General features: G+C 51.3%; 1 protein-coding gene across 3 annotated transcripts in view; it reads right to left on the reverse strand.

The window, feature by feature from the left end:
- Window positions 1-26,589, reverse strand: part of Ush1c (USH1 protein network component harmonin) — a 43,851-nt gene that overhangs the window by 5,288 nt on the left and 11,974 nt on the right. For 2 of the 3 annotated variants that reach the window (XM_050130261.1, XM_050130262.1), the window contains exons 5-23: window positions 24,207-24,315; window positions 24,090-24,114; window positions 23,883-23,940; window positions 23,522-23,616; window positions 22,250-22,334; window positions 21,369-21,428; window positions 21,147-21,203; window positions 20,898-21,040; window positions 20,035-20,100; window positions 19,041-19,165; window positions 14,533-14,582; window positions 10,557-10,709; window positions 9,286-9,402; window positions 8,298-8,780; window positions 4,886-5,005; window positions 3,577-3,627; window positions 1,213-1,254; window positions 668-721; window positions 288-387 (exon numbers count right to left, since the gene is read on the reverse strand). In XM_050130261.1, the coding sequence (XP_049986218.1) occupies window positions 288-387; window positions 668-721; window positions 1,213-1,254; window positions 3,577-3,627; window positions 4,886-5,005; window positions 8,298-8,780; window positions 9,286-9,402; window positions 10,557-10,709; window positions 14,533-14,582; window positions 19,041-19,165; window positions 20,035-20,100; window positions 20,898-21,040; window positions 21,147-21,203; window positions 21,369-21,428; window positions 22,250-22,334; window positions 23,522-23,616; window positions 23,883-23,940; window positions 24,090-24,114; window positions 24,207-24,315 (1,993 nt within the window). Of the gene's footprint in view, window positions 1-287; window positions 388-667; window positions 722-1,212; window positions 1,255-3,576; window positions 3,628-4,885; window positions 5,006-8,297; window positions 8,781-9,285; window positions 9,403-10,556; window positions 10,710-14,532; window positions 14,583-15,565; window positions 15,637-19,040; window positions 19,166-20,034; window positions 20,101-20,897; window positions 21,041-21,146; window positions 21,204-21,368; window positions 21,429-22,249; window positions 22,335-23,521; window positions 23,617-23,882; window positions 23,941-24,089; window positions 24,115-24,206; window positions 24,316-26,589 lie in introns of all 3 variants that reach the window. The other variant, XM_050130263.1, reaches the window with a different exon arrangement.

Here is a 26,589-nt window from a genome sequence, read left to right on the forward strand (position 1 = left end):
CTTCCGCCCCACCGTCACTCCCCAGCTGTCCTTGGCTGATGATCCTACTACTATAAAAAGCTGTGATTCTGAGCCCATTTCTGCCACTAGCCTTGGAGTCCCTAGAGGACCTGGGCATTCCCACCTCAGGTCCTGGCACCATGGCACTTGGGCAATGTCTGAGACTAGCTAGATGGTTTGCTGGATGGGCCTGACATTCTTGAATAAGGGTGAGATGATTGCTCTTCTGGGGCATCTGGTCTGGCCTCACACCATCCCTCAAATAGGCAAAGTTGGTCCATACACACCATGCCGTTCAGCAGCTCCCCCTTCATACACAGAAGAGACGACCACCTTCCCCACGGGGGAGTCCACTCCACCTTCCAGAGCCAAGTCTAAAGACCCCTCCTGGGTGGAAGAAAGCAGGTCTTAGGTGGCCACAGAGACAGCAGCCTATGGAGCACCAGGAAGTCTCCCGCAGAGTTAGAGTGTAGGAGACATGGACCATGCAGTACAGAGGCCATGGCAGAACCATGGCAGAAAGCAGGCCTGGCTTGAGTGTGTATCCCCACAAGGAATAGGGAGAGGATCAGAAGCCTGCTGAGTCACCTAGAAGCAGAATAAGTAGGGACCAAGATGGCAAGGGTAGAGAAGGTTGATGACCAGCCTCCATCCCGTGACCAGGTACCTTTTTGATGCGCAGAAGTCGGACGTCCTTCCCTGCAATCTGCTCTGGTGAGAACTAGAAGCAGAAAACCAGGGTGGGGACAGCTGTGAGCTTGCTGAAGGGTGTGAGAACCCCTGGCCTTGACTGACGGCAAACGCACACATGCGCGCGCACATGCACTCGCGCCCCACTGTTCTAGGCTTACTAGGGTGATGGAAGAAAGAGCCTTGTGAACACACGGCTGGTGCCTGGCACAAAGCTAATGCTCGCTCAGCAAGTGTAGCTGCTATGATAACTCCACACCACGCGTACACGTGTGTATGTACACTTGCATACATACAACACATTCTTGTACATATATTACACACGTGCATGTGCATATGTATACATATATGCACAGCACACACACCACGGTTCTCACTAAAAGGCTGTCTAAATGAAGCCTTTGAAGGAAAGGGCATCTGGGGCACTATTAAGACTCTTTGTATGCCCCACGGTCCAGAATAAAACTCCAGTTCCTCTCATTTGAGGGACTGTTTCCCCTGAGCTGGAGAGCTCCCTCTTACCATGGAGTAGGGGTCAAAGCCTTCTTCATATTTTCTGAAATCCTGGAAGCAAAAGAAGGGCTTTAGGATGGAAAGGAGGAGCCACGGAGGCACACTACAAATGCAAACTCAGGCAAGGAAGAGGGCAAGGGGCAAGCGGGCCAGATTCCAGGCAGCAGAAGTGAGTAGGGGATGGGGAGTAGCTGTTCAGGGTGGGGTAGAGGGAGGAGGATGGCAGTGACAACAGAGGGAGCACCCCACTTAGGGGCCAGCAGGAAGCTGCAGGAAGCATTTGGAAGAGCATGGCCCTGTCTCTGCTCTGGTCAATGGGTGGCCAACTGTGGCTTCAGGGACACCACTGGGATCTGGACATCTGAGCAGTTGGACCTTGCCTCATAGAAAGTCTCACACTCTGGCCTTTGGGGCCCAGGCTGGCCTTCTCCGTCCACTGGAGGATGTGACCAGGCCATACGTGTGAAGCCATGCTTCTCCACCCAGCGCTCTGACCTCAGAGAGGTCGAGGAGGGGGCTGCTTGGCCTGGAGAACACTGCCACAAGTGCCTGGGAAGACAAGTGGCACTCTATAAGGAGAGAAGAGAGGCCGTGGTGAGATTGGGGGTGGGTGTCTGGAGGAAAGAGGCCTCCCTCCCCAAGGGAGATGAGAGGGATACATAGCTCCGGGGCCCTGGCTCAGTGGAGCTGCTGTGGTGAAATGGCCAGGAATCGGAAACAACGTGCTGAGAAGTCAGAGCAAGTGGGCCAGGAGTCACAAACAGTAAGCCAAGGGAGGGCAATCACAGCCTCAGAAGCCAGGGTGCTATTCCTGAGTTAGGACCACAAAAAACCACAGTCAGTCCCTACTGGAAAGGTGGGCACACAGTTTCCTAGGCCTTGCCAAGTCCCATGAGCAGGCCAGAGATCCTGCCCCTCCCAGATTGCAGCTATGGAACTCTGGGTACAAGATGAGGGCCCAACTTCAGCAGATGGGTCCCTGTATGTCTGTCTGCACCCTTTTCCCCTGGCCTTTTATTGTCCAGGTTGAACCCCAACGAGTCATTGGATCTGTCTGGCCAATCTCTGTACGTCAGACAGCACACAGAACGAGGGATGCAACACATCTAAGCACTAGGAAGATTACTTCCTAGTAATCTGGGACCCGCGCCCTTGCCACCAAGAGAGGCACCATCTATCCCCGGCTGTTCCTTCCGGAACGTTGGGCCATACTGGCCACAGCCCCCATTGTGGGACTCTGAGCACTGTGCTTGGGTCTTGTGTGAATTCTGAGATTTACAAACATTACTGCTGGTTTGCCATAAGAGGGCTACACCCTTGGTGCCGCAGATGGAGAAACCGAGGCCAGAGAGGTGACACTGATGCCTAAGGTCACAAGACAGAGGAGAAGGTCAAGGGTTTAGCTGCTTGAAGCCTCTTGCCCCTGAGTTGCTGTCTTTGTCTTTTTGAGGGTTGTTTGTGTCTCTAGCTGTGGGCCCTGCAGTGCCTACCGGGCAAGGGAAGTGCTTTGAGAGGCAGGTGACGTAATGGAGTAGATCACAGACAACGTCCTGGTCTAAGTCCAGGGTCTGACACCAGTACGGACACTGCCTGTTCTGCTTCACGTCTGTGGTACGGGGAAGACAACGCTCCTCCATCCCCGGATGCTGTGAATTTAGAACTAGGGCTTGGCACGGCACGGCTCGCCTCCTAAGGATTAGCTGTCTACTGTCCATCCCGGGTCCCTGGGCTGTCAGCAGTCGCCTAGGGACACTCTGCCTGTGGCCCCTCCCCCACCACGTCGATGCTCTGCCTATCAAATAAGCTTCTGGGTGGGGGATTGGAGAGACTGCTAGCCAGGTCACTTCTGATTTGAGACTGTCAGTCCAGTCGGTGGTTCTGGATGGAAGTCCCAGGATGTAGGGTAGCTAAATGGCTGTCCTGCCTGACCCAATTCAGATGCCAGCAAAGACTTCCAAGTTTTTGGGGACCCCAGACAAACTGAGGAGCCAAGCTGCCACCATCTCCTGTGACTCGGGAAAACTGCGATCTGCTAGGAACAAGTGCAGGCTAAAGGAGCAAGGAGGATCCAGCTGGCCCTCTTCCACCCCTTCCTTTCTCCTAATCTTGGCCTCCAGGGTCCCCTTTGTCCCACTTCCTCTTTGGAGCACTAGGGAGTAAGGATGGTGTTCCTGCTGGTAGCCTTCTTTTGTCAGTGCTTCACTTTGAAATTGGGGGTGAGGGGTAAAGACAGTGCTGGCCTGAGGCTTCCCAGCAGGTGGTACTTGGGGAACCTTGAAACCGCCAGGCACTGGAGTGGAGAAGGAGGAGTCAGGCGCAGTGAGACAGTGGGGGAGGACCAGACACACAGGACTACCATGGGTGTCATTTTACTTGTCTGAATGCTGTCTGATACACCACCATCCTCTTCAGCATCTCCTGCGGCTGCCAGGAATAAAAAAACAGTTCCCCACAGAGTGTTAAAAATAGGTATCGTCTGCCCCCTGGTGCCAGGCCCCGAGGCTGCCAGCCTGAGCCTACCCTGCCCCCCCCCCCCATAGACTTATGTTAGGGGAGCACGCCAGGCCTCCCGTGCAGCAGCTGCCGGGAAGTGGAGCAGACACTACCCATTATGAACAGAGAAGACAAGTGAACTCGGCAGGCTGGCCCGGAGCATGACCTTTGCCCTTTGGGGGAGCCCACAAGACAGCTAAAGCTCAAAATTAGATCTGGAGTGCCCCACCCTGACATTTGGGTAGGGTTTCCTAGGAGGGAATAAGGTTCTGCCAGGGCTGTGCACCACTGTGGGAGGCCAGCCAGAGGTTGGATCCCTGTGGGGTGTCTGTGAACCCCAGCACCCTTAGCTGTGGGGAATGGACCTGATCCTAGTGAAGACTGAGAAGCAAAATGGGGACAGCAAGGGATCTGCTTTGGTCATTTTCCACGCGGAGGGTGCCCCACGCCTGACCAGACCCAACACAATCTCTTGGTCTGGTAGTAAGGGTAAGATCTCGGCTCTGGAGTTCCAGAGATGTGCCATGGATGAACATCACCTCCCCACACAACTTCCTCGGCTGTGAACAGGGATGATGGCAGCCATCTTCCGAGGTCACACTGAGCTGGATGGACACATGGCAGCCCCTCTTTGGTATTAACACCGTGATTTGTCCTCACTATGGTTTGTGTGCACGTACACATGTGTGCACATGCATGTACACATATGTGGGGGCCAAAGGACAACCTCAGGTGTCATTCTGCAGGTGCTGCCAACCTTATCTTTTGAGACAGGTCTCTCAGTGACCTGGAACCCACAAAATAGGTTAGGCTGGCCTACCAGGAAGCAAGCCCCAACAAGCTGCCTGCCTCTGTCTCCACTGTACTGGGATTATGTCACTATGCCCAACTTTGTAAAAAATGTGGGTTTGAACTCAGGTCCTTGTGCTAACACAGTGAACACTCCAGCCGGTCAGCCATCCCCCAGACTCAGCACCGTCATCTGTAGGTCGAGCTTCAGCCTATGCAGTCAGTCAGATAACAGGAATTCTACTGGGTAGGTCTATGTGGATTCATCTTCTGACAATGTAAGGTGACAAGATGACAGCTGATCTGACTTTGTGTCGTGTCCCACTTCCCTTCTGAAGGTGTGAGGACCCAAGGGACAGAATCCTGGTTTGCTGTTCTAGAAACACCCCAAGGGGCTTACCAGGACCTCGGATTTCACAGCTGGCCTGTAGATGAAGTTGGGTTCCTGGTGGACCATGACAGGTTTGGAGATGGTGGACACGCCAGGGCCTCTTGGAGGCTGTGGGCTTGGGCAAAATGTCTACAGGGGTTAGTTTAGGAGAAACCCATGTGATGTCTTGGTAAATGTGGCCAGAGATAGCCGTGGTACTTCTACAAACATGCAAATCACTCCATGCATAGAGCCTGCCCGATCAGCCACCCTGACAGAGGTCTGGGTAGGCTCTCTTCACAAACAGAGAATTCCACTGCCTCAGTGTGGCTGAGCGGCTCTGAGTGTCAGCCACCGTTTTTCAGAGTGCACATTTTCAAGTTCCCTCATGTTAGTCACCCAATGTCCCCTTCCTCTGGCAGTATTCATGTCCCTGTGGGGTGACATGAGGTGTCTGGGGTTCCTGGTGTCTAGGCAAAGTGTCCAGAAGCCTTGGGGTGAGGACAGGTCCAAGACCAGACCATTCTGGAGCTGACAATACTTGTTCTAACCACATGATCACTCGGTAAAAATATCTCTTATCATGGCACAGCCCTGCCCCAAACCCTTTGACAGGTCCCCAGAGAGTGCCAACACCTCCCGGCCTGACCCCCAAAGCCTTCCTTTTCCAGGCTCCTCACACTGTCCAACTTCAGCCTCGAAAACATCAGGCTCTGCCACCTCTAAGCCTTTGTTCCGCTTTGCCAGGCCAGGTTGTAACTTGGAAATTGTTTCTCCTCCCCTTTTCCACACCCCCCCAGACATCTGTGGGTAGCCTCCCTTTACCCTGTTTCCTACTAGACTGACTGTCTTGGGCAGGGACTATGGCTGCCAGTCTAAGGGTGGGTCCCAGTGCCTAGGAGAGTGTCTAGCCTATGATAGTATGTGCTGGCTGAGTATATGAATAACTCGAAAGTATGGTGGGCATCCCATGCGGTGCCTCATCCTACACACAGGGCTCTGAAACCTTCCTCAGGCAGGAGCTGCGATGCCAGGCACACACAGTAAGGCCTGCTAACTGCAGGATGACCATGCAAACATGCTGTTACCCACACACTGCAAACTTGTAAGGGGCACACAGGTGGAGGACTGGGTAGATGAGATGAAGGCGAGCGTGATGGCAGAGCTTTGAGTAGAGGACAGCTCTGCATTTTCTGTCACTTGAGATATTTACAGTCCAGTCCTTTAAGGTTCATTGCTTGGGGACCTTAACCTACCTTTTGCTCTGAGCAGTGGAGAGCTAGACAATGGAGTCTGTCTTGAATCTCATATGGTGTTTGCTGAGAGGATGTCCCATGACGGTTTTGTTCTAAATCACTCCATTCTTACTACTTGGACTAGGAACTCCTAACAGCAATACTTATTGTCTCTTAAGTACCTGCCACTCTTTTAAGATTTAACTCAGAATGTGTTGTACAGGGTGGCGATGTTGCTCAGCTAGTAGAATGCTTTCTTGGCACGCACAAAGCCCTAGGATCGATTCCCCAGCAGGCAAGTGCCACATACCTGGAAATCTAGCACTTGAGAGGCAGAAACAGACATAATAGCGGTTTAAGGTCATCTTTGGCTACTTAATGGGTTCAAGGCCAGCCTGGGCAACATGCGACCCTGTTTATTTTTATGGTTATTTGTGGGAGTTTTTGTTTTGTTTTGGTGTCTCGCTCTATTGCCCAGGCTGTTCTGAAATTTATGTGTACTTCAGGTTGTCCTCAAATCCAGTTGTCCTCAAATTCAGACAGGTCCTCCTGTCTCAGTCTCTGAAGTGTTGAGATTATAGCTCTGACCCATCATTCTGAGCCCCCCTTTCATGCATTAACTTGTCTGGTTCTCACAGTAACTGGGTGCCACTTGCATTTCTATTTTACAGATCAGGATGTCCAGGCTCATGTATACGGAGTAACAGGTGCCCAAAGTCATTTAGCCAGGGAATGAGAACACAATTCCAGACTACTAGGTCTGACTCATTATGTCCCTCCTGCCATCATTATGTTTCTTGCTGCTCTGATGACCTTCCTCTGCCCCCTACTGTGCTGTATCCCTCAAGGCTCAGCTCTAAGCCCCAACAAGGCAGAGGTATCCACAGATGGAGACTTAGCTGTGCTAGCTTATAGAAGAGCTCTGTATCTGTATTGTTCTCCCTTCAGGTGGCAAATCCCTGGAAAGCAGGTGTGCCAGCCTCATGGGACGTTCTTCAGCTCTGTCCTTATCTGCTTCTTATATCAAGAGGTGCAAGGCATGAGCCCAGTGCCTCATCTCAGAGTCAGACTTGTTGAGGAAAAGCTACTGCCCCACTCTGTGGTCACTTCAGAGAAAGATGGAACCTTCTCGCCAGGCTAACACAGTCTCTTAAACCTGATGGCTGGTTTGGCTCTGCAGAGGTGTTCCTGGAGCGAGGAAACATCTCTCTCTGTCTGAGCTGCAGGAATCAAGTCCCCACCAGAGGTCCACCAGATTCCAGTCCCTCTGTGATCCTCCAGCCGGGAACTGTCAGCCACGTCAGGAGCCATGGCCAACCTCCCTGCATGATTGGAGTTACTGAATCGACTCTCCCGTCAGGAACTAGTAGGAGGCTGATGACAGCCGTTGGTGGGGTGCTGCCGACCACCTCTACCACCTCACCCCCAGTGGACGGGAACCTCCTCAGCTGAGTCACGAGCCTGGCCACGAGCTACTAGGATCAAAGTCTCACATGGCCCTCAGGGACTGACTCTTCCAAAGAAGTCTTTGGCTAAAGATCAATCGATGGGAAATATGTCTTTCTGAAAATACTACCGCTCAGTCTCTCGACATCCAAGAAAAACATTTCTCATCTTTTAATAATAAACTTGAGAATTTCTAAGAACCTCTCATCTTCAATATTTCTTGGGTGGGGGCCAGAAGTGTCTGCGTATTACATACCGAGTCAGTGTGGCTGCCTAGTGCTATGGAAAAGAATGCTATAATGTCCCGTGCTTACCCTGGATCGTCACCCTTTGATTTTCAGAACTAGGCACTCCCCCTAAGTCTCCCCCATGTCCTCTTTCTGCAGTTAAATCAGGGGTTCACTTCCCACTTATGAGACTTTCTCAGTTACTACAAAGACACACAGTTGGCTATTCATTTCCACAACCAGAAAGGTCCACAATGCAGGTCACCAGCCTTCACTAGCTCAGGAGCTAAGAGGACAATGACACTGACCCAACCCATTGTTGCTCATTTCACGGTCACAGCAATTCACCATGTAAACACAGACTTCAAAACCAGCAAAAAGCACACCCATGCAGGACAGGACATCACACCTGGGAAGAGGCAGAGATGCTGTTTCCTCCTGTCTCCACTCATTGGAGCGGTGGAGGGCAGAGGAAACAGCACCTGCACCTCACTCTGTTTGCAAGCACAACATGCAGAATAAATAAGGTGGTACCTTGGGGGTATGTGGGAAGCTCCGCTCAGGGGTAGGGGAGCTGGTGGGTTTCCCACTGTGGGTATTTGCCCCCCAGTCATCAGCTGGATGGCCTGGGTCCCCAGTGCGGAAGGGGTGGTTGCCCAGGGCCTCTTCAAGGGCTGAGGGCAGTGGGCGGGTAGGAGTGAGGTCTTGCGTGGGAATAGATGGAGGGGGAGGAATGGGAATTGGGGGCGGAGTGCGCTGCACCCAAGGTGAGGATGAGGCACTCACGTGGCCTGATGAAGGCAATACGGGAGGGGCGGGGACCTTGGAGGGTGGGCTGACGGTTGGAGGGTGGGGCATGACAGGCAATGCCGAGGGAGTCTTGGGGGGATAGTAGAACATGTCCAGGGGGATGTCATCCAGGTCAGTGGTGTGGAGGTGAAGCCCACCGGCGAAGCGTCTCAAGGGTGGGGCCAGAGGAGACACAGAAGGTGGGGGAGGTGGGAGCCCTGTGGTCATCTGGGGGTGGAGAAGTCCTTCATTATCTATTCCACAACATGTCAACAATGTTCTTATCTGTTTCTTTTACTGCTGGAGCCCCAGCACTCAGATCAGAACCGTGGGTGCTGCCACCCAGCTCCCGAGCCGAGGAGAGGCCCCTGGAGTGCCACCTGGGCACGATCAGACAGTTACCCTCTAGAGCAAGACACACTCGAACACTTAGGGGGAGCCTAAGTGCTCAAGCAGGTACTAGAACAGGGACAACAGACTCAGTGGGGACTGTCTCAGGGTAGAAGGGATTAGGGATTTGTGGGCACCCAGAAGATAAATTCATAAATACAGACATGTCTCCCCTCCCCAAGACGGGACATGATGAGAACTGTCAGGGCTGGGCTGTAGACAATGAGATGGATACTGGCGTGGCTGGCACTGATGACCGGCGGCCATCACGCCTTTTGCTGAGCTCAGGGTGCACTGTTCTAAAGTGGTCAGGGTGGTCCAGGTGCAAAGAAGATTCTGTTACCTCAGCAATCTCGTTCTCGGAAGAGGAAATCTGCTGGAGGCGGGTCTGACAGAGCCTCTCCACCCAATACTGAGTCTTTTCCGATTCCTCAAGGTCTTCCCGCTCAGTCTCAGACACCTGGGACCCAGGACCCGTGTCCAAAGAAGAGGACAAAGGGCAAGCTGAGTCAGGTAGGCAGCAACACACAGAGGCGCGGCGCTAACCCTTCAGTACAGGCTGGCATGCCAGCATCTAGACAAAAAATCCACCTGGGCCTGAGAACAGAAGTTAGGAGGTAGAGGCTGGGATGTCAGGGTGACAGCAAACCCTGCAGGGGCTCATGCATTGCCTGACGGTGCTGGCTCCCAAGAGCCATAAAACTCTGAGGCTCCTGGAATTCCTTTGTGACCTCTTTGCCCCTAATATGGATTTAAGTTTACTCTTGCTTCCCTGCAGGGCTGCCCTGTCCTCAGAAATGCAAGTTCAGTCTTATTCCTCATTTTGAAGCTAATCTGTTCTTAGTGCCAGACCTAATACACTTCACATTTCCCAGGACTTCTCTGGTTTTATAATCTAATCAGCCTGGCATTGTGATTCATGGGAGCATTAAAGAGAAGCAGAAAGAATATTGCCTGCAGCCAGGAAGCTCAGGCCAACCACCTCACTCAAGACAGAAACCTCTCGTGCTGTAAGAGAACGATTGGCGCGGTTAGTTTTAGGAATATTGTCAGGTTCTAGAGGTCTAGCCTCAGACACAGAGTTAGCGGCCTCAGATTCTAAGCCTGATTTTCTGGAGATAGTCTCAGACTTGAAATCTACATTAAATGTTGAACCCATATACCGAGCTTGGTGAGACTTGGTAGTGAGAGTGGACTGAATAAGACAGGTGAGTGGAAGGTGAACCAGACTTTCAAAAGAGGCAGAGGGGTCAATCTCAGCCAGTCTCTGAGCCAGAAGATCAGCTCTAAGGAGACGTGGCCTTTTTATAGAGTTACACCTTGGAGGGATAAAGTAAAGGGGGCAGACTTATGTGTCAGTGACAAGCCTGAGACTCAGTCTGGGCAGGGAGGTTAGCCTCAGATCCAGACCCTAAGCCAGGAGACTAGCTTTAGTCTCAAACATACACCTAACACGCATCTAGAGCTGGCCTCTGATGGCCCTGGGTAGGTGGGGCAGTTGTAATCTCTGGACTGGAAAGGATGAGCCTGTCTTTACACTCTGTGGAGAAAGATCCTAACTGGCCCTTGGAAGTAGTGAGACAATGCACACCCCCCCTGCGACTGTGCACACACCTCCTGAGCCAGCCGGTTAATCTTCAGCTGCTTCTCCTTCTCCAGCATCTCTTCCTTCTCTTTGTAGAGCTTTTGCTCAAATTCCAGCTCCTTCTTATTCTTTCGCAAGTCCTGCAGGCTGTCATACTTGGCTTTCTTCTTCTCTTTTTCTTTCTGGGCAGATGGAGCGTTGTGTGTGTGATAAGGGTGACAAGGTGCTGTGGGCACTAGCATAGGACAGCAAGCAGGGCATCCAGCTTGCAGACAAGACAAGGCAGACTGCTTCAGTGACTCCCAGGTCTGTCCTGTCATACTGGGCATTGGACCTCAGGTTGAGGTCAGGGAGGGCACTACTACCCATTGTAGAGTGTAAGACATACTCCTCCATCAGCCAGAGCTGGCTTGTGTTCACTAACTAGCTGTGTGACCTTTTGGCTAAGTTCTGTAATCTCTCTGGGCCTGAACTCATCACATCTCTAAAAGAGGGAAAACAGCTGCCCCACAGGCTTCTAGCCAGTGCCCATGAAATACCATCTATGAAAGGGCTTTGTGAATCTCAAAGAAGATGAAGGCATCGTATTTACTTCCCAGGACCTGGGCGCTTGCCTTCCCAGCATCAGAGGAGAAAGGTGACTCCTGTTCAGATGCTAGAGATGCATTCTGGGAGATTCTAGAAAATCTGAGGGAGCTAGTCAATCCGCTGTGCAAATGTCATCTGTCCTGGTCTGGATGTGGGGCCTTAAGCCAGGGACACTGGATTCAGTCTTGATCTGTAAGCTCTACACTGTATCACTAAGAGCGTCCAAAGCTGGGATTCTCTCTAAACCGTGTCTTCACTGAAAACTGCAGGATTTGGGGGTGCGGGGTCAGGAGGAAGCCACAAGCTCAGACAGGTCAAGTTGCTTGCCCAAAATCAGGCATCTAGGAAGAGATGGAGCCAGGCTCAGGCCTGAGTCCTCCAGGTCCCAGTCTTCCACTGTGCTCAGATCATCTGGGGGCAGAGGGTCACAGCAGGGGGAGATTGCTCCCATCACCCAGCAGAGAGCACAGAGCCAGCGCTCAGAAGAGGATGCAGAGAAAACCAGACAAAATCAGGGCAATTTCCAGAACAACTTGCCTCTGTCTATCAGGGCTTCCTGTGTTTCTGCTCTGGATGTGCTCAGAGTTCAAGACCCAGAACGAGGGATTGCAACAGTGGAAGCGAACCTTTCATGTTAGCTGATTTAGGGGTGTCTCTAGACATCTGAAGGGCTCATCTTGCCCCCACTAAAGGCAACCCTATCACCACGAATGGCTGATATGCTTTGAAAATGCTTGCCTCTGGGATCTGCCTCCAGAGCAGTCCACAGCATCCAAAGGAGATGTTTCTCTTGGCTTCGATTCTGCTTGCTTCATGGCTACCCTGCTCACCAGGACCCCAGCTCAGCTAGGAGATGAATTCCCATATCATGTTGTAGGTCCAGACAGCAATCCTCAGCAGGAGCCAGAAATGGTCTCCTAAGTGGCAGCTAGCTAGAGTAAGGTCATGGTCTCCTCTGGGGCCACCATGATAGGAATGGCCATTCTATCAGTTAAGAAACAAAACCCAAAGCGATTTCACAGCTAGAGTGGGTTCCTGAGAAGGGGAGTGACAGGAGACAGCTCCTGTTCCAATCTCAGTAAAAGCATCCACTATCAGATGTAGATGGGTAAACTCCTCTGTCCCTATACAGGTAACTTAGGTGCCCACAATTCTGCCTTCCCTGCCAGGCTGGGAGCTCCTGCAAATTAGACCATGCATGATTTCCTGAAACAGTTCCTTGTGTAGTGTGTGTTTGTGTGTGTGTGTGCAGGAAGTGCACATGTTGCTGTAGGTTCTTGTGCAGAGAGCAGAGGATAGCCTTAGGTAGAGGGCATAGCCTTAGGTAGAGGTCTTTGGGAGCCTTCCACCATTTGTCTAAGACAGGCTCTATTGTTGGAATGGAATTTCCCAACAAAGGCCTGGGGATCTCCAATCTGCCTGCCTCTGCCCCCATCTGGTCATCTCTGAGATTACAGGCATGCTACCACAGCCAGGTTTTCCTGTGGGTTCTGGGATCTGAACTCAGGTCCTTACACTTGGGAAGCAAGCACTTTACCTACTGAGCCATCTCCCCAGCCTCAAGTCACTCCAGCAGCTCTTGTGAAGGGTCCTGGACAAAACCGCAACTCCTCTAGGCCCTGCACAGACTGGGACCAATGAACTAGTGGCCTTGGACTGAGAGGACTCGTGGCCAGCGTAAGAGACCTGAATCTCTTCTTTCAGGTTTGACTACTGATACTCATGGCTGTGGATGCATTCCTTAGCTCCAACTGCCGAGAAACAAACAACGTCTGGTGATTCTGGACAAAGGGAAGATGGGTTTCCAGAGCTGGTGTGAGGGCTATTCTTGTGTTGTGCCCTTAATCGTCAGTTACATTCATGGCAAACATCCATTTCCATCTATCTACCAACAACTGTTCTCTTTGGGAAACAGAAACCAATGAAACAGAAGCCAAAATACCAGCTGTTCTAGAACGACAATCATGGGGACTCTAGACCGACCCCTTTACTACGAGCAACTTCCAAGGAACATAATTCACGTGTGCAGAACATTCCAGCTCACTGACATTTCCACAGCTATTAGTGTTTGGAGAACCCATGCCCAAACCCAGTTTGTTTTGATTATTTTTTCCTGTAAAATCTAGGGGTTTGTGTATATGTGTAGTGTCTGTATCTGTGTGCGCACACACATGTGTAATCTATATACGTATGTGTATATGTATATTATACATGAGTATGTGCACACATATGTGTACTGTATCTGCTGTTCTCTCTTTAGCCACGTTCTAAGAGAGACTATAAAGGGAAGAATCAGCAGGCTAACTCAATGAGACTTCCCCAGACATGCCCAGCCTCAAACCTGCAGCGAGGATAGCGACAAACGTAGCCCAATACAAAAACATAGACTTACTTAAAATATGAGATTATTCTTCCAAGGCCTGTAGGTGAATTTTATAGATGACAGTACCATGTCACAATGTCAGAGAGGACAGTAGGACTTTAAGCCATGGATTTAGCCTGTGACATGAAGAGCACAATCCTAGGAGATCACACGCTTTCTGAGACTATAACAGGGTGGGAAGGAGTCCTGCAGGAGCTGTAGCCTAAGCCTGTTCACTGCCATGCAAAGCTGGTATCACAGGTAAAAACTCACACGTGTCAGGAATACCGCTGCTGTGTAACAGGCATGTGCTGCCCAGTGCCCCAAGCTCACGCGCTGCCATTGCTTTGTTTCTAAGGGACCTTGCTAGAGTAAGCTGAGCTGGTTGAGTGATGTCATAGAGCTGAGTTCACTCAGATTGATGCCAGCAGCCTGATATCTAAATACCAAGCCATCTTGAATGTCTAATATACAGTACAGATATTAACTGTGGCATTTTCATAATCAAATGTTGATGAAATTTAGTAAGACAAAAGATGAGAGTTTTATGGGGCCTGGAGATAGTATAATAAGATTTAGATAGAAAATTAAAGGTCTCAGAGAATGGAAAGATACATAATCCTAGACCCAGGCAGAGATAGGTCTAGGGAATAGTTGGAATTAATATGGCTGTTTTCCCAAACTCGGGTGCCAAATTTCACACAAGCTGCATCTGGCAGGGTCGTCATGAACTGCTTTATGTCACCCACCCTGGCATTTTTACTTTGCATAGCCCAGGCTTCTGGTCAAGGCTCTGGTCTTGCTTGGCATACCAAGTCTGAAGTTGCTTGCCCCCGGCTAATAACATCAGAGCCACCCAGGGCTTAGACAAGTTTCATGCTAGGAATGCTTGCTCTCCCTTCCATGGTATCTCTACCACAGCGCCCCTGCCAGATCTCAGACAGACAGGGTCAAAGAGTCTGCTTGCAAGTGAACAAGGAGAAGAAATGTTTGGGAAAGACCACAGCTCACATAAAACTCAGGAGAGCACGGCACCTTGCTCAGGCCTCTCCTACCTTCCGGATGGTTGGGAATTTGCCATCGTAACGGTAAAACCACCCAAAGGCTACAAGGACAGAGAAAAATGGTGAGACACAGCATCCATGAGCAACAGTTGGGAGCTGGGCTCCCAAGGAACATGTGGCTTTCTGAAATCCAACAGCAAAATCTGCTCTCTGGCCCACTTTCCCTGACCCGATGAGGGATCTGGGCAAAGCAGGCTGGAGACTGCCTGAACACTGCCCTGATGCCCAGACTCCAGGTCACCATGTCTGTGGAAAGACATGCTTTCCCAAATCACAGAACGGCTGCAAACACAAACCACGCGGAAAGAGAGAAAAGTACTCCCCAAGCAGATGCTAGGTTTCCACAGCTAAGAAATGGCTTCAAACAAGAGGCAGCAGAGCCTCTGCCTGGAACTGCTCCAGACAGAGCCCAACTGTCTCACAGCACAGCTTGCAGCCCCTCTTTAAACACCAGAGAAAGGCAATCATTTTAGAAGGTTCTGGAAGGGCAGTGTGTTAACAGCAAGCAGGAGATACGTTTCCAGAAAGGAGATTCCCTGCCCAGATCAAATAAACAAGGCTTAGTCTCCTTGCCTAGGCAACAACACAGTGGGACAGTAGCGCAGACCTGAGCCCTCAAGGCGAGTGCTAATAGCCCATGCTTGGCTCTAGTGCTGGCCTGGGTATTGAGCTTAGGATAAGATCGGGCACACCGGCCCAGTGTCTAATGTGGGAGGGGTCTACAGAGTCTTGTGGAAAAGGCCAGAGAAGTGGGGATACTTGGGGAGGCAATATTTAAGTATTCGAGCCAGTGGGTCGGCTGTCCTGCCAAGTGGCAGGTAAGTTTTTTTAGCCTAGCCATGAATCTTCTCCCTACAGTTTGGCACTCTGTGCACAGGCCAAGCAGAGGCCAGGCGCATCCTCACAGACCCCAGTGGTTCCCATCACGGTCCTGCTCTTTTGAGCTGGTGTCTCCACTATATCTGAAGGAGGTGGGCAGAGCAAGCAGGGCAGCCAAGTCAGGGAGTGGAGCATGGGTGCCAACCTGCTGTCCCTGCTCCGTGATTCCATCCAGGTGGTCTGCAGGCTCCAGTTTGGCCTCCGCTCCCTGATCATCTACCCAAGGGACGAGAGGGACAAGCTGATGAGCCAAGAGAATTCCCAAGAGGGGTGTGAAGGAGCCCAGGAAGCTGTGGAGCCAAGGGCAGCAGCTAGGCTCGCGAGCCTCCGGCTAGGCTCTGTGGCTCGGGCAGGTGCACACAGTGCTTTGAACCTCAGTAGTTTAGACTCTTCTGTCTGTTAAATGGGTTCACAGTAGGGACCTCTGACCTGACATCAGCATGAAGATCGTTTTGCAGGACACTGTGCTGAAAGCTGGAGATGCTGGAAGAAGCTGGCAGTATCGGAATATTATATAGGATCGAGGAGAGGAGCTTTCCATGGCATACTGGATCTTACTTCTCACTGCCCTTGTCTTTGGGCTCTGCCTCTCCTGGGGGTGATCTGAGCTATGTGGGCAGTAGATGAAGGCTGGGCCTCCCAAGGAAGCTGCATACACAGGCCATATGTCGTTAGTATAATAGGAGTCTCAACATGGTGTGGAAACAACTATCCATTAGCCTGGATCCTGACCTCCCTGGAACCCCAGCAGGAGGTGCTGTGTTTCATCATTTCCTAAGTCTCCGCTCTCAGGGGCTCTGCTCAGTTGCTCTGCTTTCGGCTCCACTCCTGAGTACCAGACAGAGGAACACTGGTGCTCAGGGAAGACCCAAAGGACTACTTAGTTTAACAGAAAACCTCCACCAACTTTCAAAACACGGGTCTATCGGATGAACAACAATTAAGGGGTATCCTGGAGGGAGAGGGGTCTCCCTTAGTGATGTCTCATTTAAGCCCCTCATCTTCCAGCTAAGGGAAAGGGTCCTTAGTAAAGAACTCTCCTCTCTCACACTCTGCTGCTAAGCTAAGAAAGGGTCTTTTGGCGTCTCTGTGACAGTGTGTCCTAGCTCTGAGAGCTTGGCAGTGTTGGGCATGGCTGATAGGCCATGGGTAAGTGGCAGAGGCAGCTGTCCAGCTCCCACAGGAGCCAGGGTTGCTAGAACTGCCAATGCAGGTGTCCCAGGCTCTTCTCTGGTTGCTAAGCAGAGTCTACCCCTCACAGGCACAGAAACCTGGGTCAGGTCTAAGTGTTGACTAACTGGATCCAGAGCTGAAGGTGGTCAAAGAGGAGCTACTTAGATGAGTTTCTGCTGGCCATGCAGCCTTCCCTTACCTCTGCGGCTTCTATGGAGGAGGAAGGGAAGAAGCAGTCTGGAGCCTCTCAGAGGCCTGGCTGCATCTGTAGACCAGCCCTGAATGCAAGTAATTCATAATGCTGGCAATTGACAAGATCTAGACCCCCCCGCCAGATAAAAGCCCTGGGTGAGGGAGTTTCTAGATTGGGTTAACTGAGGTGGGAACACCAGCTCATGGGCTGGGGTACCAGGCTGAATAAAAAGAAACAAGTTAGCTGAGTACTAGCTCCTACACCTACCCGTGTGTCGGTGTGTGTTATGGGTGTTGGTGTGTGCGGTGTGTGTGTGTGGTGTGTGTATGAGTGTGTGAGGTATGTGTGTGAGGTGTGTGTATGTGTGTGGTGTGTGTATGTGTGTGTGTTTTGTGTGATCTGTGTGTGTGTGTGGTGTGTGTGTGTGAAGTATGTGTGTGTGGTGTGTGTGTGGTGTGTGTGTGAGGTGTGTCTGTGTGTGGTGTGTATGTGAGGTGTGTGTGTGGTGTGTGTGTGGTTTGTGTGATCTCTGTGTATGTGTGGTGTGTGTGTGAGGTGTGTATGTGTGTGTGGTGTGTGTGAGGTGTGTGTATGTGTGTGAGGTGTGTGTATGTGTGTGAGGAGTGTGTATGTGTGTGAGGTGTGTGTATGTGTGCGCGGTTTATGTGATCTCTGTGTGTGTGTAATCTCTTAGACTATGGACCTCATATGCTACCTCATATGCGGGTTGCTCTGATTTCCCTGCCATGATGGACTGTATCTTCAAATTGTGAACCTATGCAAACCGCTCCTTACTTAAATTGTTTTGGTCACAGCAGCAAAAGAAGGATCAAACACGGGGCTAATGGCTGCAAGGTGAAGCCGGATGGAGCCAGGACTCAGTCATCCATCTGAGCACGTGTACTGCCTCAGGATACTGTAGCCTGAGCAAGGAAAAACTCTCGTTCCTTTTACTCAGGAAACTCAATTTGGTTAGGAAACATTAAATAAATACCTAGCCTGTGAAAGGCCTTTTATTTTCCATAATCCCTGTGAGGGCGTGCTCTCTGCGAAGCGGAGACCCAGTTTCTAGAAGGTACCACACTGGCTCGGATTACTTTCACAGAAGCAATTAAAATCGATTTCTCCCCTTCTGAAGCTCCTATTTCACTAACAAGGGCAAATTAGCTCCCGTCTAACATACGGATCATTCACTGAAATTTTATCTCAGGCCACATCCTCAGCAAATACAAACTAACTTGGGGGAGGGTGGTGAGTGTGCTTTGTCATCTTTGAAGATGACACCAGTGCCCCGCTGCCAAGAAGGGACACCCCAGGGAAGAGTGAAATGGAAAAATCTCGACAGACACCCTACTCCACTGTTCTGGTGTTGGCAAGGGTGTAGAGCTCAGGTGGGATCTCAAATTGGCTGAGTTAACTACACCCCATGGCAATGAGGAACCTTGGTTCTCGGGTCCAGGGATACACCCACCTGGAGGTTCCCACAATCTGGGACTTGTGCTCTTGTGAGCACAGTAAGGTGAGGAGAACCTGTCTGTGTCAATCACAACTAGAAAGGGACAGTGGGTGGGACTGAACATCCATCCAGGAATGTGATGGCCATGGCCCCACACTGCTTGGAGGCCCTCTCCTCCACTAGCTCCTGAGACATCCTGGAAGATGGGACTGAGCAGGGAATTGCGGAGCTTCTGTGGAAGAGCACACGACTGCTAACGAGGAGATGGGAAGGCAGGGAGAGCTCAGGCCCAATGTGGCACACCCCCAGACTCCAGAGAGTCCATGGAGGGGGGTCTCATGCTCCTCTCTCTGCCTCCATCCTCAGCGTGCTAATGGCAGGAGTGTGGGGTGATGGAGCAACCTTAGACCATCAGAGATCTACCCTTTCTTTCCCCGTGCCGGTTTCAACACAGTCCTAGTCAGACCCAGGCCATTCAGCAAGCTCAGGGAGTCACCCTATAAGCCAGTCCACACCCGCCAAGCTCTCTGTATCCTCTACAGCATACCAAACATCTGCTGCATCTGTACATGGGGTATGATGTGGGAGCTGGTGCATGAACCACACCCCAACAAGGAGGGTGAGCAGATCCCTCCTATGGAGGCTACAGCTGATGGTCCCGAGCACCGCCTCTCCCTGAGTGAAATACAGTGCAGATATCCCTAGAGTAGTCACCTGGGGAGGTGCTGATGAGGGTGGAAAGCCATAGTTCTGTCTAGCCCCATTGGCACTACCCCATCCCAGACCGGTTGTACATACACTTGGGCTTGCGAAGGGGCGCCGGGTGCACCTCTGCAGTGATGGTTTTAGGCAGGATGAGCGGTTCCTTTGAGCCCCAGTCTTCTTCCCACTGCTTCTTAAACTTCTCTTCCTCCTCCACGATCCTGAAATGAGACCGCCACCCCTGCGATCAGAGGCAGAATCTTCAGAGGCTCACTTGTGGCTACCAGAGGACCCTGATTGTCTTGGGAAGGGAGGCTTCACAGCTTTAGCCCAAGCTAGGATCAGCGCTGCAGAGGGAGGTCTAAACTCAGCAATGCACTCTGGCTGGTCTCACTCCTGTGAACATATGGGGGACCAGTGCTGGGACCAGGCTGAGCCCTGTACTGTTATTCTGCCTTCTACGGAACAACCCCGAGTGACTCCATCATAAAGCAGCATTTGCCTCTGCTTTGAGTGAAAGTGCCGAGGTGGGTGACTCTACGTGTTTGTACATGTACACACTACCACGTGTCCAGGTCCACCCATGATAGCTCACTCCCAAGTAAGCTGGGAACATACGGGTACATGGGTGTACAACAACTGTATCGGAAAAGCAAACCCTGAATCTTACCTAACACACTAGACTAGTGAAGGCCCCCAACCTGGACCCCATAAAGAGAAGGACACCTGACATTGTAATGGTGACAATCCCATTGACTGGTCAGCTGACTATCCAGGGTATGTTAAATGACTGACACACACATCCGGGGACTGACAACCAGGCAATTCCCACCTGTCCCTGATGCTTGTGCTCCTGTAACACTGTGTAGTATGTTATGTGGGTGTTATGACAGTAATTAAGACTGGAAAGAGAGAGGTAAATTGGAGCTATTTGGTGCATTTGAGTTGACGACGTCAATGCAGCTTGCGACTTTCTTGTGAGTCAATAAATTCTACTGTTGTGGAATGTCACAGGAGTGTCTGTGTTTCTGACTAGCTGAGCTCAGGACATGCAGCCACGGGTGCTTGCGATGGACCCCAATCCACTCACTCCTCCATCTCCTTCCGGTATCTCTCGTTCTCCTCAGCGGCCTTCTGGGCGATTTCCTTTCTCCTCCTAAAACAAAGAGAGGTTGGCCTGTGTGAGTGTACGCCCAGAGTGGTTCTGCAAAGTCTGGACCCTCTACTCTGAGGGAATTTCATCTGTGCTACTGGGCAGAGAGTCTCTGCCGTGGGAGCAGGTAGCAGGTCCACAGGCGTGTTGGCTCCGATCCAAAGATGAAGCAGGCACCACGCACCAAGCTGATTCCGTGATGGAGGAGATGGAGTGGCACCCTCTTTCCTTTCCCAAACACTTGGTTTGGGAAAGTGGTACCCGAAATGTATCAGAGTTGGTATTTTGGCAGCGGTTTTGATTTGAGTTGCTTGTGCTATTGATTTTCTCAGCCTGCTATTTCAAACATGCAGAAGTGGGTTTGTCACCACAGGTGGGTGTCGCTGTGGGCACTGCCAGACTCCTGACCTAGACTGTATAGATTAGCATTCCAGCCTGGCACCTATGATTCTGGACATAGGTGGCTTTACCTCACTAAGCCTCAGCCTTCTTGCCTATCCAATGTGTTGACTCCATCTACCTGCCAGGGTTGCCATGGGAGCTAAACTAGGAACATAAACCAAGTCCAGAAATGAACAACACAACACACGTGGTGCATGCTGACTGTGGCCAGCGGGAGCCTCTGTATAGCACTGGTGCCTGAAAATCAGGGCTCTTTAGCAAGTCAGACTGTCTAGGACTGGAACGGACACTAATCTGCCACTGAGGGCACAACAAAAAGAATGCAGCTGGCCCAGGACAAGCAGGCAGAAGTCAAATGTTTGGTCTGGGTGTGAGCAGGTCCCCAGTAGGCCACTCACTGGCGTTCCATCTCCTGCTGCTCCTGGAGGATCTTGTTGGACTCCATTGCCAGCCGCTTTTGCATGAGGAGCTCCTGCCGTTGGAGCTCACGCTGCCGTGCCTCCTCCAGCCGTTCCCGGTCTGTCATGAACAGCTCCCGGCCCTGTTGGGGAGTGACTGTGAAAGCTCAGCCCCTGGGGAGAAGGAGCTGCCCCTGTCACGGAGTTGGTCAGGGGTCATGGGGGGCCATTGCCTCCTTTCAAACTTACAGCTCCAGCTACGACGGAGATGGTCAGGCTGCGGCTACTCTTCAGGACATTCACGGCCTGTGGACACAGGGACAATCAGGGACAGTCATTCAGCTGGGGCCTGACCGTCAGACTAGAGCAATGCAGGCTGGGAGCATTAGGGTCTCTCAGCCATCAATCACAGCACTGGCTGGACAAAGTGTATGAAGAGGAGATACAGCAGGTGGGGACCCCACATCTCACCTCCTTGTGGTCCATGTTGGAGAAGTCGATGCCATTGACTTCCACAATCTGGTCCCCTGTCTGGGCAAGAAACAGAAAAGGGTCAGTGTGTGTGCATGCGTGCGATCCCTACATTCATCTGCAGAAAGTCTCCTGGCATGCCACACATAAAGGCTAGTGGTCAAGCAGCCAAATTCTAGTTCTTTCCAGGGAACTGACCCAGTGGCCTGCTCTGATAGGGATCTGGGAGGGCCTTGAGCTCACCCTGGCACCCCCACCCCGGCCATGATGGTCTTCTTGGCTATCAAATACCACACTACTATAAATTAGGATCTTTTGCTAAATAATGACATTTCCTCTACAACGTTTAGTTAATGGACAGAAGGTTCTCGACTTTCCAAACAGCAGAGGCTCTGTTGGTCCCTCATTATAATAACAGTCATGGTTGGCATTTATTGATCAACTTTGAGTCCCTGGCACAGATCTAGTCTAAATGTTAATTTAATCTGCACAACAACTCTAGAAGGAAGGTTCTAGCATCCTTATATTGTGGTTAAGAGTGAAGATTTGACTTCCAGCCCTATGTTGTAGGCACGCAGCCTTTGATGAGCTAGTGTCTTGGCCTCCTTGGTGTAAGAGTAACATTAGTACCTAACCCTCAGAGTTGTTATAGGGCTTAGAATGCAGAAAGTCAACTCCCACTATCCACATGCACAGACTTAGGACCAGCGGCTGCCAGAGCTGAAGAAGACGACAGTGGGGTCCAATACCCCTTCTCTGTAATGCCTTCCCAGCTGGAGACCACTAGGGAGTCATCAGCCGGTGCTGGCCGGGAAAAAGCTACGTGGGAAGGTACAACATCTGTTGGTGTGTGGCCCTGTCCCTCTCATCCCGGCACGTACCTCCAACCCCACCTCTGCAGACAGGGAGCCAGGCTTCACATGGCTGATGAAGATGCCAGGCTTCTGGATGGGGCCACTGGAGATGCTGTGGGAAACAGAGATGTGGGTGAGGCTCGTCCCCTGCAGCTCAGATCATTCTTAATGACGAGCCTGTGGCCCTCTGTCTACATGGCTAGCATGCAGGATGTAGGCCATCCATGAATGCAAGGCCTGAGTTCCTCTGGTCCTATCTCCCTTCCAGCCTAGGCAGGAGTCACAGAAACTCACTGAGATTTCATCTCCTCAGCCCTTTACACAATATACCACACATGCTACCTTCTTTTGTCTTTCTAGAACTTTCCTGTTCATTCCTGATGGCGATAAGATTTTCACCAGATCCTGATTAAGCAGATTGCCCCAGAGTTATCAGTGCTTCTAACTTATAAACAGGATGGCACTTGTACTGTTAATTCCTCTCCCAGGTCTGTGGCAGACATCACTAATCAATCACAACACTCTTTCCCAACCAGTCACACACAGACTCGGAACCTTCCACAGAAAGACGCCACTGTCAATCAATGGGATGACACAGGTGGGAAACTTATTTGCCATTCCTGACTAAGGGGCAGCTTCACCAGATCTTTACTGTGCAATATTGTAACCATCTGTGTGGTTATCTAGCTTCTATATTAATTAGACTACCGTCTCCCAGAAAGGAGCGACTTTTAATTTTATTTTTTAAGACAGGTCTTGCCTCACCTAGACTAAGGTCAAACTCACTGTGTAGCTGAGGATATCCTTGGATTAGAGTTTTCCTGCCTCCATTTTTCCAGAGCTAAATTTAGAGGTGTGCACCGCTATGCTCAGTGTTTACAGTGCTGAGGTTTGTAACAGGCCTTTCTGCGTGTTTGACAAGCATCCTACCAGCTGAGCTACATCCTCACGCTCCAGAACAGACATTAAAAATCATCTGTGGAGCTGGGCATAATGGTGTGCTCCTTTAATTTCAACACTTAGGATGCAAATGCAGGCAGATCTGCGTGAGTTCAAGGCCAGCCAGGCCTACACAATGAAAGCCTGTCTCAAAATCAAAACAAAACAATTTCTGGGACTGGAAAGATGGAGACTGCGGCTCTATCTCTGCGTCTCAAGTTCCTTATCATACCCAGTGCACAAACCCCATTGCTGGTGAACAAGAATCCTCAGGAGCAGGAGTGAGAAAAGCGAGAGAAAGTGTTGGGGCGTCTGGGGTCTACTAGCTGTCACTGTGTCCTGGGCATGCCTGCTACCCACCTGCAGCCCAGGCCCCGGGAGCCTACTAGACTGATGAACACCTTCTTCTCCTTGGTTGTCCGGTTGCTGGGAGAGCCCGAGCCACCTCGCACACCCTGAAGGAGGGACAGAGGCAGGTTCCTGGGTCTACACGCATTCAAATATCCTCCTAAACTTGAGACTTTCTGATTAAATCTCCAAATTCACAGAGACCAAATAGCCATCACATCCCTGGGATATGGGTCTGGAAGCCCGCTACACCATAAGGGTGTACAAGGTGCCCTAAGCGCCTATGTGAAGCCCAGACGATACATTCCCCAGAACCATCCCTCCTTCAGGGCCAGCTGCCCAACCTTCATCAAAGGTAGTCCTAGCTTCTTACCCCAGACTCCGACACAAACTGATCCACATACTGCCATTTGAGGGGTTCCTCAGGAGCGCTAAGGAAAAGGGGACACAGAATTTGAGCTAGTAAGCACATTTGAGGAGCCTGGGATATGTGAAGCTGTCACCAGCGCATGCGCCCCTGCCCAGTCCAGGAGCAGTGCGAGTCAGGGCATGCAGGACTCACTCAGACGAGCCGGCTTACCTCTTCACAGGGATCAGGCCGATGTCTGCGGGAAACACAGCATGTTAGGGTCCGTGGAGTTGGGGCTGCAATCCCCACATCCCACCTGTCACAAAGCTCCCTTCTGGCCTCACTCACGTCTCACTTTGATGGACACGGTCTTCTTGGTGCGGATCAGGTTGATGACTTCCTCGTGGGTACAGGAGGAGATGGAGTAGCCATTGATCCGGACGATCTCGTCCCCTACCTTGGCACAGACATGGGGGAGAGTGTCAAACAGAGCAGAAGGCCCACTACCAGTTGCCCACAGCTCCAGAAGGGGCTGACAACCAGCAAAAGCTTCTATCTGTGCTGCAGTACCAGGTCACAGCTAAGCACCCCTCTGACAGCTGAGGGATCCAAGACAGGCAACATTTTCAGTTCCTGGATGGAGGAACCAAGATCTGGGCTGGGAAAAGCAGGCAGCGGGCAGGTCGTGGAGCTGAGGCAGGAGTCAGGACTCTGACCCCTCCCTCATCTTGGGGCTTCTGTCACTGAGGTACCATCAGGTTCTGAGATCCAGCAGCCCACATGGCTTTTGTCCCTTCCTGCCCTCAGAAGTCGGCTCTTGTCTCTGTCAATTACTAACACACACACTGTGAGCCAGAATAGGAACCTAGGACTCTTCATCCAACTCTAATGCCAATGTGCAATCTCTTTTGTTCCCTCCAGTGCAGTTAAGCAGACTGCTAAATCTTGATTCTGGGAGCAAGTAAAAGAACAGAATGAACTTAGAGGTCTGTGCTCTGTGGGTTCAAATCCTTCCTTCTTAATTCGTATTAGGTATATGACTTGAGCCAAGTCTCTTGAATTCCCTGAAACATAGCTTCTCTCATATTTAAAACAGGCAACACGACAGAGCTGTTGAGAATTAAGCAAACATGTGTAAGGTATGTAAGGCTATCCAGTATTTGCCACTGCAGCTTCTTAATAAACGGTTGTTATTGAGGAGGCCTGCCTGTGGAGCCAGCTCTAAGAGGCACACCAAGATGAGACTGCCCCCTGCTGGCCATCACTGCTCCCTTCTCCTAGCACTTGGGCCTGAGCTCTTCAATAAGAACTGAAAGATCCCTGGATATCAACATCTCATGAAAGAGAAGCCAGTGGGGTAGGGGTAGGCACCAGGGTGGTAGGGGTCGGGGATGGTGATGATGTATTGCCCAAGACCATGAAGGCAGCAGCTGCCACACAGGAACAAAACCCGGGTGTCCTTCTGCAGGCTGAGGCTGTGGGCTTCACTGAAACCCCACGCAGGGTCCCCTGGAGACAAGCTGGCACATGTGGGGAACTCAGGCTGGACTCCCGGGGAACGCGGTCTCCGATGGGTTCGCAGACTGCGACACTCCTGTAGTCACCTCTTCTTACCACCTGGAAAGAGTCTGCCCCCTGTCTGGGGCCAACACCCATCTTCTAGGTGCCTGACAGGAGGGCTCACTAAAGAACTTCCTACATTTCTGGGATCACTCAGCTCAGAGAGGACATCGGCAGAGCTCCCTGCACCTACTTTCACAACCCCAAAGGGAGGCACTTGTGTTTCTGCTCTGCATGGAACCTGCGAAAAGGCCTTTATGTCAGACCACAGTGGCACTATGAAGAAACAGAGGTTCAGGGAGGCGACATGATTTACTCAAAGTTATCCAGTGAGCTAAGAGTCAAATCTACCTGACAGACAACACATGTTGGAAAAGAAGGGCCTGTGACCAGCTCTCTGTGTCTTGCCTGCTCTGGGTTCCTGTCACCTGGTCAGAGCCCCGGAGTCCTTTGGGAAGGCAGGGATTCCCTGTCTATTTTATGGTAGGGACAGGAAAGGCAGGGAAGATCATTTTCTGTATGAGCAAGCAGCCAGTTGCATACTTTTGTGAGTAAAGGACGTGGTTAAATATAAAATAGGTTTGTAAAAAAATCTTAAGTATCGAGGAGGGGACAGGAGCAGCATGGCTGAAGTCACAGGACGAGGTATCCCCTGCAGGGCACCCTTTTGCCCTCTAGAATCTTCTCTGTGTTGTCTTCTAGCATGAGAAACTTGACCCATGATTCAGTCAGTGGATAAAAGCAGTTTTGTCCTAGGTCCTCTTGAGTTGAGTCCCCTGTGCTGTTACTCCAGGAACTTGCCCAGGACCCTAGGCAGAAAGATTCCCACATGGCCCTTGGATAGGGTTGCAGGATCAACTTCCCTCTCCCCCTTCCTCTACATGGAACCCTGCAAAAGAGCCTTTGTATGTGACAACCTGAGGGACAGTGGGACAAAGAAGAGATGGGCCCAGCAGCCCCAGAAAGGGGGTTGGCATTTCATAAGCCCGAGAAGCAGGTGGGAAGCCGCGCGTCTGGGTTTCAGGAGAGCGCCCTGCTGCCCTCCTTCCTGGGGCCCTGCAGGGAAGCGCTTGTCCTCAGAGAGCTCACTCTGGAAAAAAGGGGGCCTCATTATGTGCTCTCCCCTGGCTGTGTTTCTGGGCTGGAAAATGTGCCACAGAGGAAAGAACAA

This window comes from Alexandromys fortis, unplaced genomic scaffold (genome assembly GCF_014885135.2).
Source record: "Alexandromys fortis isolate MF-2015 unplaced genomic scaffold, M_Fortis_MF-2015_v1.1 scaffold_342, whole genome shotgun sequence".
NCBI lineage: Eukaryota > Metazoa > Chordata > Mammalia > Rodentia > Cricetidae > Alexandromys > Alexandromys fortis.